General features: G+C 45.8%; 1 protein-coding gene across 3 annotated transcripts in view; it reads left to right on the forward strand.

Annotated features, from left to right (window-relative positions):
- The window catches only part of nacc1b (nucleus accumbens associated 1, BEN and BTB (POZ) domain containing b), a 33,488-nt gene extending 20,991 nt beyond the window's left edge, over positions 1 to 12,497 (forward strand). For all 3 annotated transcript variants that reach the window (XM_034687083.1, XM_034687084.1, XM_034687082.1), the window contains exons 3-8: positions 632 to 874; positions 1,490 to 1,711; positions 7,044 to 7,542; positions 9,027 to 9,324; positions 9,441 to 9,538; positions 11,199 to 12,497. In XM_034687083.1, coding sequence (XP_034542974.1) covers positions 632 to 874; positions 1,490 to 1,711; positions 7,044 to 7,542; positions 9,027 to 9,324; positions 9,441 to 9,538; positions 11,199 to 11,545 — 1,707 coding nt within the window. In that variant the 3' untranslated portion in view covers positions 11,546 to 12,497. The remainder of the gene's footprint in view (positions 1 to 631; positions 875 to 1,489; positions 1,712 to 7,043; positions 7,543 to 9,026; positions 9,325 to 9,440; positions 9,539 to 11,198) is intronic.
- The last annotated feature ends 718 nt before the right edge of the window (positions 12,498 to 13,215 follow it).

Here is a 13,215-nt window from a genome sequence, read left to right on the forward strand (position 1 = left end):
GTAATAAAGGCAAGAAGCCCCAAAAATATAACTTTAAAAGAGATCACTGAATCAGCAGACCAGACCAGACTCAGGTCATGTTTGTAAATGAGAACTGGTTCTCAAACATGTTTTACCTGGTAAAATAAAGGTCTAATAAAAAGACCTGATCTGTTCTGGTTGATTGTTCCAGAGTGTTGGACCTCTCACTGCAGACGCTCTGTCCCCTTTTGTTCAAATTTCTGCATTTGGAACGCACAGTAAATGTCTGCCTGAGGATCTCAACGTACGTGCCAGCTTGTACGGTATTAACAGGTCAATAGTATCTCACTGCAGAGCTTCGTACGCACATGCTGAGTGAGTCTTGAGAACAAAGTCAGCGGTGTCTCTGCCGTCATTGTGAGGTCAATGTTTGTTCATCTAGTCTCAAATGTCTAATTAAGAAACATGTTTGATTCGAAAGAACATCCTCCAAATCCTGATGTGCACATGTACTGTTGTTGTGAAACACACCATGCAGCTACTTCTCTGCAAAACCAAAGCCTCTGTGGTCCTCTGTGTTTTCTCTATTAAACCATGACTCACCTTTCACGCCTCCGCACCCCCTCATCTCTCGTCTTACCTCTCCTGTTTACCCCTGTTTACCCCTCAGGCCCACCGTGCCGTGCTGGCAGCCAGCAGCTCCTACTTCCGGGATCTGTTCAACGCCGGCGGGAAGAGCTCGGTGGTGGAGCTGCCCCCGGCCGTGCAGCCGCAGAGCTTCCAGCAGATCCTGGCCTTCTGCTACACGGGGCGCCTCAGCATGAACGTGGGGGACCAGTTCCTGCTCATGTACACCGCCGGCTTCCTCCAGATCCAGCAGATCATGGAGAAAGGCACAGAGTTTTTCCTCAAGGTAGTCCTGCTGAGCGTGTGTGTGTGTGTGTGTGACATTATGCATGTCTTTGTTTTGTCACGCGGGTGTTTGTAGACACGTTTTCGTGACTCAGAATAATTGAGACTACAGGTTCCCTCTATAGAAGCAGATGATGTGATTAGATCTGGAGTGCCTTGCTGCATAAATCTGCATATTAATGAGAGACGCTGATTTCCTTGAGAGTTGCCCTTAACACCTCCCTCCAGACGCACAGTTAAAATGATCCCAGCGATGTGTTACGTATAGTATGTCAGGGGAAATACTGTCTTTAGTGTTTACTACGCCGGGATGTGTTACAATCCCTGCCAGTCTTAAAATACTGGCCATCAGACACGGGGGCGTTTTGGCATCAAGCTGCTCCAACAGACGATTTGGCAAGCTACCAGGAATTATTGGGAACTTACATTAGACACTAAAAATCCTTCCAGCTCGGATGTGAGTGTAAAGAGAGGGAATACATGAGCTCTGTAGCGCTGGAGGAAGCCTGTTTTAAGATGATCCTGGGCTGTATTGATTCAATGTAAGATAATAAACCTCCACGAGTCAGAATCCTCAGATCAGACATCATCTAACTCCTTCACCTCCCACCTCCAGGTCTCATCTCCAAGCTGTGACTCCCAGGGTCTCCACACTGAGGAGACCCCGACATCTGAGCCCCAGAGCCCCGTCACCCAAACAGTGGGAGGGGGCGGAGTAGGTGTTGTCGGTGCCTCTGCTTCTGGAAGACCCGCCTCCTGTCTGACGCCCCTCCCTCTAGTGTCCAAGGTGAAGACAGAACAGGCGGTGTCCACGCCTCAGCCCACATCTCAACAGCAGGTCGGTCCTCTCGTCGTCTTCAGCGCTGATGAGTCGTTTAAAGCCTCAGGGAACCCAAATCAACAGAAACGTTCTAGCTATGATATTTCAGACCATATGTAAATACTAAAAACTAAGTAAAAATTTTAGAACTCAACTTCATTCGATTTTTCAAATATGTTCAATCACGTTTTTCAACACTGGGTTTGAAGGGGGCCGGTTTAACCTGATAATTATTACATAATAAATATCCAACCAATCAGAAATGAAACACTGAGTCACACATGTTCAACAAAACTACTCTGCTCCTGCTCAGACCGTCTCCTGACTTCTCAAAAAAGGTTGAGCTGAGCCGCGGCCGAGTGGCTAAAGCAGTCCCACATAGACTTGGCTCATTTCCCTCAGGACTGTTTCACTAACTTTCCTCAGGACCGGTCCACTAACTTTACCCAGGACCAGTTCACTAACTTTCCCCAGGACTGGTTCACTAACTTTCCCCAGGACTGGTTCACTAACTTTCCCCAGGACAGGTTCACTAACTTTCCCCAGGACCGGTCCACTAACTTTCCCCAGGACTGGTTCACTAACTTTCCCCAGGACCGGTCCACTAACTTTCCCCAGGACTGGTTCACTAACTTTCCCCAGGACCGGTCCACTAAGTTTCGCCAGGACCGGTTCACTAACTTTCCCCAGGACTGGTTCACTAACTTTCCCCAGGACCGGTCCACTAACTTTCCCCAGGACTGGTTCACTAACTTTCCCCAGGACTGGTTCACTAACTTTCCCCAGGACTGGTTCACTAACTTTCCCCAGGACTGGTTCACTAACTTTCCCCAGGACTGGTCCAATAACTTTCCCCAGGACCGGTCCACTAAGTTTCCACAGGACCGGTCCACTAACTTTCCCGCAACAGTTCAGAGTTTAGACAAACAGCTCCGTCTGACACCCGGAGCCGAGCTCCTCTGCGTGCACATACTACACTTCAGCCTCCTCTGCTCAGGGCGTCCCATGGTCCTGACGCCCCGGAGACTACGGAGTGATAAAACTAATAAATGATAGAAGTTTTGATGTCTTTAGATTCAGAGTCAGACGGCTCAAACATGCAGGCTGTGAACTCTCTCTTGACCTGTCAATCAAAGAGTTAGGCCACGCCCACACAGTCCTGAGAAATGCTCTGACCTGTAAAATCAGCTGTTCATGAACAGAGTTTTTTCAGTCATGGATGTTTGTTTTCACTCAGATTTTTGTTGAAGCTTGATTACACATTACATTCTGATATTCTATATGAATTTTAAATATTCCGTTTACATTTCCAGAGGCTTTAACAAACTCCTGCCTTGTTTTTTCAGCGCTGAGTAATGTGAAGAGTTCTGATATGATTTATCTTTCATTAACGTCACCTGAGTAGGTGTCTCTTTGAGTTTGGGATTAGAAAAGGCTTTGATCAACTTTCAAGGAAAACTGGCTGCGAGTAAACGACACAGAAAGAACGTTTTGTTGCAGCTTTTCTGAAAAGCTTTCCAAACACCATACATCCGTGTTTTTGACTAAACATAACCTGAAGGTTCTTTCCAAAATACGGCACAGACGGTTTAAAACTTTTTCATGAAGGGAGATAAATTATTCTGGAGGTCAGAGGTCTCTTTGAAACTGTGCAGTGAGCCGTTTTATGAGCGTTAGAGCTGGAGGTGAGAGTCAGTATGTTTTTTGTGTGTTTATCATATAACCTCCATATTAATGAGCTGTGGCTGCAGGTGTTTTGAAGGAGGTTAGAGCGGTCTCACTTTACTTTGGAAAGTTAACAGCAGCTTTATATGAACACTAGAAAGCACTGCAGAGATTTAGTCGTTACAGCTTCAGTCAAATGTTCGTCCTTTATATATATTCAACACTCCTGCACTAAAGGTGCATTTCCACCAAGAGTTCTGAGGTCTTTTAGCCCCCAGAACTACTAAAAGGTTCCTGTGCCCCCATTGTTGTCTGCGTTTGGACTACGGGTTGAAGTCCTGGGTAGATTGTGCAAATCAGGCCAGTGACGTATGGAGAAAAAAAAGTAAATGCACTACACCACCACCAGTAGAGGGCAGTAAAACAAAGACGAATGCCATTCATCACAGATGACACCATAGAAGCAGACGGACAGGCAGGTATCATTATGAGCAACACAACAGTTAGCCTGTTAGCATGAAGAGACTCAGCTGGCTCTGTTTTAGATGGTGCTATATTTCATCACAGATGGATTCACTGAATCAACACGTGAGAGGAGATAAGCGCGAGTAGCAAAGACGTTTCAACACGGCTTTAAAATCCTTTTGAACTCAAAAAGCCGTGGCAGAGATCGACCGGTGTTTTGGTTTAAACAGCGACCCTGTTAACCGTAGACTCTCAGCCGGATGCATCCCTCATAAACGTCTTTAGACGATCATTAAATATCTGATGAGGATATTTTGAAATCTTAATAAAAACTAAACTAGTTTGCATTCCCAGGAACTCCCTCTGTGTTTCAACAGCTGTGTAATCTCCACAAACACTGACACGTTCAGCTGAAGGTCTCCAGTTTACAGGGTCACTTTTAAAAGCGGAACACCGGGAGGAGAGACGCATTCACGGTGGGCTGAGAGAAGACTACTGTTACAAGCTGCTAAATCAAGAGAATCACAGCTTCTTCTTTTGAAAAGTACACACACATACAAAAAAGATAGAACAAATAAAAACTAATGAAAGAAAGAGAAATCAAGTGAATCACAGATGTGTGTGATGTTATTGTGGATGGCGGGTGGAATAAAAACACTGCAGGTTAACCTACCAATCAGACACGCTCAGCATTGCAGGCCCTGCCCCCTGAAAGTCCAGGGACCTTTGAAAAGTACAACCTCCCTAGCAGGGGCTTTTTAGGGGGAGATTATCTACCCCTGAACTAAATTTAGACCCTGGGTCCACTGGCCGAAACGTACTTCCTTGTCTTGGCACATGTACGTCCAGGTAAAGTCTCCACACTGACCTCTAAATCCAAACTTCTCCACCCTCAAACTGAAGATTTAAACTCTCCGTATAAACTAAAGTGTTGAGTCACGTCGTGAAGAATCAAGATGAAGGACGATGTGGAGAAACTCTCAGGAAAGCATCTGTTTGCAGCTCAAAAATAGTCGTCATGTGATGTCAGGTGATAATCTGCATATCAGTGTGTTTGCTGCCAAGGGAGAGGCTTCAGTGAGAGTGGTGTGATCAGCATCACACTTTTATTTAGACTGTTGTGTAGCTCAAATAGACAACAGATCCATAGATTTGTCCATTTTTTGTCTTTGATGATGAAGACAAGACATTTTTAATCTATGTTTTTAATTAAATCTACCTGCAAGAGACAGCAGCCGTATAAGATCAAATACACGTTGAGGAACAACACAACATGGGAAAATCTTTCACCATGTTCTTTGACTGTCTTCTTAAAGCTCTTCTCAAAGATTGTTCCATGTCCAAGGTGCGTTATAGGATAAGGCAGTTTTCCCCAGATCAGTCAAAACTTGGGGGTGCAGTGAAAAGCTAAACATTATAAGAATTGAATTGGCCGATTAACAAGTTATTTATCTGTATCAGCACATATGAACATTTCTGCTGACACGTACGGACGATAATGTGATGCATAAATTATGCCTCCACAATGACAGCTTCTGCATAATTACATCGAGCCTCAACATGCTGCCTGTATTGAGGTATTTTGAAGCATCAGAAACATACAACTTGTAAAGCACAGGTGATGCAAGGTGGAGCAAAACAATCTCTCCTTCAATGCTACCATTTTTTGCCTTTAATGGATAGGACAGCTGAAGAGAGACAAGAAATATGGGGAGTAGAGAAGGGGGGAGGACATGCAGTAAATGGTCAAGGCTGGAATCAAGCCTGTGACCTCTGCAACGAGGGCTATAGCCTCTGTATATGGGGTGCGTGCTTAGACCGCTAGGCCAATGGTGCCCCAACGCTACCATTTTTAATGTGCGCACCAGGAGTTTACTAAACGTCGTTAGCATCCTGTGAGATGTTTGTCTGTTTCTAAAACAAAAAGCATGTTGTAATAAGATGAACAGGTAAATCCATGTACAAGAGATACTTTGTGTTCTTCGGTATCCGTATCGGTCAAATATCGGCATATTAGATATCAGCGAAAATCGTAACCAAGCAGCAACGTCCGCCCGCGAGAATTGAGTCTAATGCGGAAGTGTTAAAAACTGCAGTTCCTGAAGTGTCCACTTGAGGCCGGTTCTGGAAGTGCTGGAAACCACATACACATCAGTTCAAAAAAGCCGATCTTTACAGCAGAAATAAACATGTTTACAGCCTGGTTCAAAAATCCAGTGTAGTCTGGATAGCTCATTTCTTGATCGGCACACACTGTACGGGGGGTGAATTTTTTCATAACACTGTAATTTAGAAGATATTGAGATTACAAGGTTTTCCATTATGAGAGGCACAGCTGACTTGATTGACAGGCGGGAACACTGTAGCTGTTGGCTAGGAGGCTCAAAGCCCGCCTCTTTACCTCACACTCGCTCAACAGCAGCAATATGGCCGCCGACTGGCCTCAAAACAGCGCCTCAGAAACAGATGGGTGACGTCACGGATACTACGTCTATTACTTATACAGTCTCTGATCGTAACTGGTATCCTGTAGAGCTGAATTAAGATAAGCTGGAAGACTTCCAAGTATCGCTTTATTAATAAAAACCATACAGAGCTGTTGTCCCGCCTGTCACCTCATCACAAAGAATGCAATCTTGTGTTAGTAATGAAGAGTAATGAGATACATGATGCACTTAATCAAGGATCCTTAAAGTGGAGGAGGATGCATTCTTACAAACTCCACAGATTTGTTCCTGGCACTGAAAATAACTGGACTGGTTTTATGTACGTTTAATGAAAGCATGTTGTCTTTTCATGTGACCAAGCATTTATAAGAGGTCGCTCTCTCAAAGGGTCATTAACCTTCAGAGGTGAAAATCAGTCAGCTGTTGAAAGTGACTGAGTGAAGCTGTTTGTAAAGACACCTGAAGCTCCTGCACTGCTGTGAGAGAGCATGCATGTAGATGACAGTATCGTCAGCATACAGGTGTATTTGAGATTTGTACATGTCCTAAAACAGAACCCTGAGGGACGCCTCAAGCGGCATTTTTTTGAGGGTTGAAGTTTTGAGTATCGTTCAAACTTGTGGTGGAGTTAGTGAGTTCGTTTTTGGCCACAAAGTATTAAAGGAACCTCTTTTGATTCTTATTGTTATGCCAATTATTGTATTTTTATTATATTTGTCAATGTTGTAAATATATAAAAGATAAATAACGTTTCTCCTCGTTCTCTTCGGCAGGAGGGATCTCCATACTCAGTGGTCTGCACCCCGGTGGCCAAGCGGCTCTGGGAAGGAAGCAACCGCGACGGAGGAGGGGGGTCTGGAGGGGGCGGGGGAGGCGGGATGAGGAAGGCCGCACGCTACTCTTCCTCCTCTTCGTCTTCCTCCTCCTCCAACAACACTAACCAGGATGCCTCAGCTCGCGGACCCGCAGCCAACGCCGCCATGATGGGCGGCGGAGTCGTCGGTGCAAACCAGGGCGGCGTAGGAGGAGGAGGAGGAGCCGTCATCAACAGCAACCACAACCACAACAACCACAACACCAACAACAACAACAGCACCGGGACCCCCGAGGGCACCAGCCCGGGCACACTGAGCATGTACACCAGCGACTCGCCAATCAGCTACCACGACGACGAAGAGGAGGATGAGATCGCAGAAGACAGCGCGGAGGAGCAGTACAGACAGATCTGCAACATGTACACCATGTACAGCATGCTGAACGCAGGAGCGGCAGGTACGCTCGCACCTCCAGTTCACCTCAGGTTCACAGCGTTTCATGTGAAGGTTTTATTTTGTCTTCTGATCTGAAAAGTCTGACTGCGGCGCGTTCAGAGGAACCGGCCGTGTAGAGTTTGTTTATCCCCAAAACTTCTCAGGATGTTGTGGAGAAGGAAATGTTCTAAACACAGAAAGCATGAAAGGGAAGCCTCCTCCCCGAAGCTTATGAATTGTTTATAGTTTATGTATCGAGGGGAACATTAGATCGTTCTTTAAATAAGATATTCAAATTGCAAGGAGCTGTTTGGACGACTAAATTTAATCCAGAATTCAAATTCAAAAAAATCTGCTGAGCTGGATCATGAGGAGGTAAGGTACTAGAGTTTCCTACAGCTTCTACAACTTAAACCTCAGCTCTGAGTGTGAGGGCCATTAAAGGGGCAATCCATGTATTTTTACACCCCAGATTTTGTGTAGGTAGAGTTTAACTCATCCTACAGTAGTTTAAAGAAAGGTGAAAAGCACATCACTTAAGAGTGTTTGGACTCAAAGTCACTACAAAACAAGCAACATTGTCTGTTTTTACTAAGAATACATGGTTGTATTTTTCATCCACCAGTCTTCATTGACAAAACTGCAATTTTAGCACCAGGACACAGGAGTTGCTGGTCTACCTTTGACTGGACTGGTGGGTTTTTGGTGGTAATGTGTGACTTTGGAGATATTTAGTGGTTAGTTTGGATCCAACTCTCCACAAATATTGAAAGACACTAAATGAGAGAGACAGTAGACCTTCTTCTCTGAGGTTAAATGACTTCCCTGCAATCCAAAAATTCAGTTGAAGTAAGATAGACCCCGAGGTAGACCCCAGGTTTAAAGATGTAGAAATTAGTTTCTCTAATGACCCATAAGTAAACCATCAGGGGGTTTCAATCAATCAATCTTTATTTATAAAGCACCAAATCACAACAAATGTTATCCTCAGACTCTTTCCAAACAGAGCAGGTCTAGACCGGACTCTATGTTCTATTATCAACAAAGACCCAACATCAAGACAGGATAAGATCCAGTCCCATCTTACAGACAGGACTCAGTCTGATCTCATCTTAATCCACCACGAGCAGAGCACTTTGCAGCATTTAGCAAGTGACAGTGGCAAGGACAAACTTCCTTTAACAGGCAGAAACCTCCAGCAGGACCAGACTCATGTTAGACACACATCTGCTGAGACTGTGTTGGAGAGAGGGATAGAGGGAGATGAAGAGAGAGAGAGAGGATTGTGGGGAGACGGATAGTAGTAGTTGTAGCAGCTGGAGTCTGGCACGTCCACAGCAGCAGAGATCCAGAGGAACCTACGAGACAAGGGAGCTCAGGGACTCCAGAAAGGTCTTGATTAAGTGAGGTCTTGTAACTCCTCTGACACTGTCCCTAGTAAAGTTAGATTACCCAGATCTGAATGTTGTAAAATCCTAATAAGTCTCCACCCTCCTCCTTCCTCAGTGGTCGGTGAGCGGGTTGAAGCTCTTCCAGACTTGGCCCCAGACTCCGGTGGCGGACGCGGAGGCCGAGGTGCTCGGTCCCGGCAAGATCTGGCGTCCCTGCCTGCCGAGCTCATCAGCCAGATCGGCAACCGCTGCCACCCGAAGCTGTACGAGGAGGGTGACCCGGCCGAGAAGCTGGAGCTGGTGAGCGGCACCTCCGTGTTCATCTCCCGGGCTCAGCTCATGAACTGCCACGTCAGCGCCGGCACCCGCCACAAAGTGCTGCTGCGGCGCCTGCTGGCCGCGTTCTTCGACAGGTCAGAGTCCAACGCCGTTTATTTATTCACGACACATCTTGGGGTGTGTTTGAGAAGTCGTCTGTCAGAATGACTTCTCAGTATAAATGTCGTGGATGTGTGTTTGTCTTGCTCAGGAGCACTCTGGCTAACAGCTGTGGAACCGGCATCCGCTCTTCAACCAACGACCCCAGTCGCAAACCGCTGGACAACAGAGTGCTGCACGCCGTCAAATGTGAGTCACGAGTCATGTAGTGTTTGTTCTAGAGACACGGTGAGTCGGTGAGGTTTGAGGCTCGTTGCACGTTTGAAAAGCTGCATTTAAAAGAGTGTTGAGACCAAAATGAAGCAAAAAGTTCATGGAAAAACAAAGATGGCAGAAAAAACTCAACTCAACCTGATTAATTTGCATTTTCTGACATCCTTAAAGGTGACATATCATGCAACATCGACTTTTTAATGGTTCTCTCCCTGAAATATGTGTCCCTGTCTACAAACCCCCCCGAAAATGAAAAGAATCCATTCTGCCCCTGTTCTGATTTCTCCACCTTTCTGTAAATGTGTGCTGAAACGAGCCGTTTCAGTTTTCAGTGTTTTTCATACGTCACAACGCCATCCGGTCTGTAACAGGAAGTCAGAGCTCGGAGCTTGTTCAGCCCATAGACTGTATAAAATAATACTGAATCCCCTCCTCCGTTTTTCATTCCCTGCACACACGTGTGCTAACAAGGAGCTTAGGAGGGAGGCATGCTAGTTGTAGGCTGTCTTAATAAACACAAAGGTCGGTTTTACTCCCCACGCCTGCAGATTTGAAGATCTAGTGGATAATTTTTATTTTTCATGGAAAAGTGCTAGCGCTAGTTAGCATAGCCACATAGCTACATGTTCATAGCTGTAGCTGTGTACCAAGACACACGTCTACATACTGATAAATAAAACAACAAGAAACACTAAATCTGTGACCAATCCTTCAGAAAGGTCCTGCTGCAGGCGCCTCTCCGTCAGGATCAGATTCTGGATCAGATTCAGAGGGTTGAAGTAACGCGGGTCTGTGAGCAGCCGTGTATATTCAGCCAACATGTAAACATTAGATCAATGTGCTGGAGAGCTGAGGCCACATCCACTTCCTGAGGGGGCGTGGTCAGAGAGCTCATTCTCATTTAAAGGCACAGACACAGAAAACAGAGTGTTCTGAGCAGGGCTGAAAAAGAGGGGTTTTTCAGGCAGACCAGAATCTGATTTCAAAGTGTTTTTTTGTGCATAAACTTTAAAGACATGTTTTGGGGACCTCTTAGACCAATATATATTGATGAAATAGAGCATAGTATGTCACCTTTAATTGTTGTTTTTTTTAACATGAATTTGGACTTATATCAAGTCTGCATTTAAGAGAGTGTTGAGACCAAAACGGAGAAAAAAGTTCACGCAAACAAATATGGCAATGATGCAAATTAATTAGGTTGAGCATGTTTGCATGTTTTTGGGATTATTACAACTCTGCATCATGCTGTGGCTCTTCAAGCATTCACTGCGGTTCAATCAGACAGCACTCATATTTGTTTTGGACCGATGTGGCGTGCAGTCGGCCAATTTGCATCCAAGCAGCCAGGCCTCGTGTCTGATCCGGAGCGTGGCCGAGCTCACAGGTCGTCACCTTGCACACAGGTCGGACTCGAGAAGCTCAAAGCAGCAGTTTCATTAATCCGGACACACTTCCTGAAAAAGGAGGATAAGAATAACAAACCTGTGAGCACCTCCGGGTGATTCATGAAAGCAGAAGTGACTCTGTTTGGTTTTCAGACGCATCAGGGAGAGAAATCATTTCAGGGTTATGTTTAGGAACTGAGACCCAGATCAATCTTTCATTTTCCCTTAACTCTTCCTCTTCCTCCCAGTTTACTGCCAGAACTTTGCGCCCAGCTTCAAGGAGAGCGAGATGAACGCCATCGCCGCCGACATGTGCACCAACGCCCGCCGCGTCGTCCGCAAGAGCTGGATCCCCAAGCTCAAACTGTTGATGGCCGACAGCGACGCCTACTCCGCCTTCCTGGCCGACAGCGTCAAGATGGAAGCCGACGGTCTGGTGGCGGAGCAAGGCTTCGACCCGGCCTCTCTGGAAGCTGTGGCGGCGGCGGCGGCGGCTGCTGCTGCGGCGGCCGCCAACAATAACGACGCGGGAGTCGGAGCTGCGCAGGCAGACACCCTCCAGGGGGCGGGAGGAGACGGCAGCACTTTGTTTTGAGTGAGTGAACGGACAGATAGATGAATGGACAGATGGACAGAGCGATGGAGAGGGAGGGGGGATGATGAGTACGGAGCGGTAGTCGTGTTGACAGTTGTCGCTCGTCCCCCTTTGACGCCACTTTAGGCGTTCGGGGGATCTGTTTCTTCTTCTACTCCTCTTTTTTGTCAGTCTGTTCTGCTTTCCCTCCCACTCTTCTATCCCTCTCTCTCTCTCTGAACGCCTCTCTTCTGGTCGTTCCATCAGAGAGAGAAAGCGAGAGATCTCAGAGGAAGGAGGTCGACCTCGCCCCCCCCTTGACCTCTCCCTTCCTCTGCGACCTCTCGCTCCCCCCCTGATCCTTTCAGCCTTTCATTTGTTTACGTTTTTAAAAAGTGTGTTTATCACAGATGCCCTTTTTTTTTGTGACCATAACCAATCACAGACATTCCCTGGGGGAGGGAGAGGGAGGGAGGGTGATCCTGTTAGGAGAGAGTGACGTGTCCTTCACCAAACTCCGGTAACACTGTTGTTTTTTGATATTGAATGTATGCGTCGGTGAGCGAGCTCGTACAGAAGCCCCTTCTTCTTTATTTGTTTGTGTCGCTCTCTGAGCGCCGGGTCGACGAGGCGAGGGGGTCGAGATGAATATTAATATGTATATTGGCATGGTTTATGACATCCTCGACCTCTGCCCTTCAACCCTGCGCCGAGCATGCTGGGAAATGGACCTACCAGCTCTTATAGAAACGACTAAAAACGTTCCCTTTTTCTTATTTTGTGTTTTAAATCTTCTTTTTTCCAGTGTGTGATTTTTTTCTTTTTTTTGCCAAGGCTCCTGAGGGAGAGGAAACATGTCGCCGATGATTGTCAAAGAGTTTTGCGCGTGATAAATGATAAATGCACTGTTTTTTCCTGCGGTATGAGTACAATCGACTATGTTTTTATCAGAAAGAGACGAGAGAGAGGGAGAGGTTTTTTATTTAAAAATGCACAAAAAGAGAAAAAAGAGAAGCTGAATTCCAATTTATATCCCTGTCGTTATCACCTGATTGTTCCATGATGTGAAGGAAAGAGCGAGGGAAGAGTTGTGTGTGTTGTGTGTGTGTGTGTGTGTGTGTGTGTGAGGATGCAGCAGCAGTCGTGTTTGTTTGTTTAAACCGTGTCCCCCCTCCCTCAGACTCCTCACAGTCAGGCCTAGCGAGCAGCACAAGTTTCCTCTGGCTTTCTGACATTCTTAGATTGGTTTCTTTTTGCATGAATTTTGACTTATTACAAATCTGCATTTAAAAGAGTGTTGAGACCAAAACAGAGCAAAAAAGTTCACAGAAACAAAATGCCAATAGTGCAAGCTAAAAAGGTTGAGTTGAGTTTTTTCTGACATTCTTAGATGGGTTTTTTTTTAACATGAATTTGGACTTGTAACAAATTTGCATTTAAAAGAGTGTTGAGACAAAAATGGAGCAAAAAGTTCACCCAAAAAATGATGCAAATTAATCGGAGACGAGAGAGGGAGAGTTTTTTTATTTAAAAATGCACAAAAAGAGAAAAAAGAGAAGCTGAATTCCAATTTATATCCCTGTCTTTATCACCTGACTGTTCCATGATGTGAAGGAAAGAGCGAGGGAAGAGTTGTGTGTGTTATGTGTGTGTGTGTGTGTGTGTGTGTGTGTGTGTGTGTGTGTGTGTGT

This window comes from Notolabrus celidotus, chromosome 7 (assembly GCF_009762535.1).
Source record: "Notolabrus celidotus isolate fNotCel1 chromosome 7, fNotCel1.pri, whole genome shotgun sequence".
NCBI classification, from domain to species: domain Eukaryota; kingdom Metazoa; phylum Chordata; class Actinopteri; order Labriformes; family Labridae; genus Notolabrus; species Notolabrus celidotus.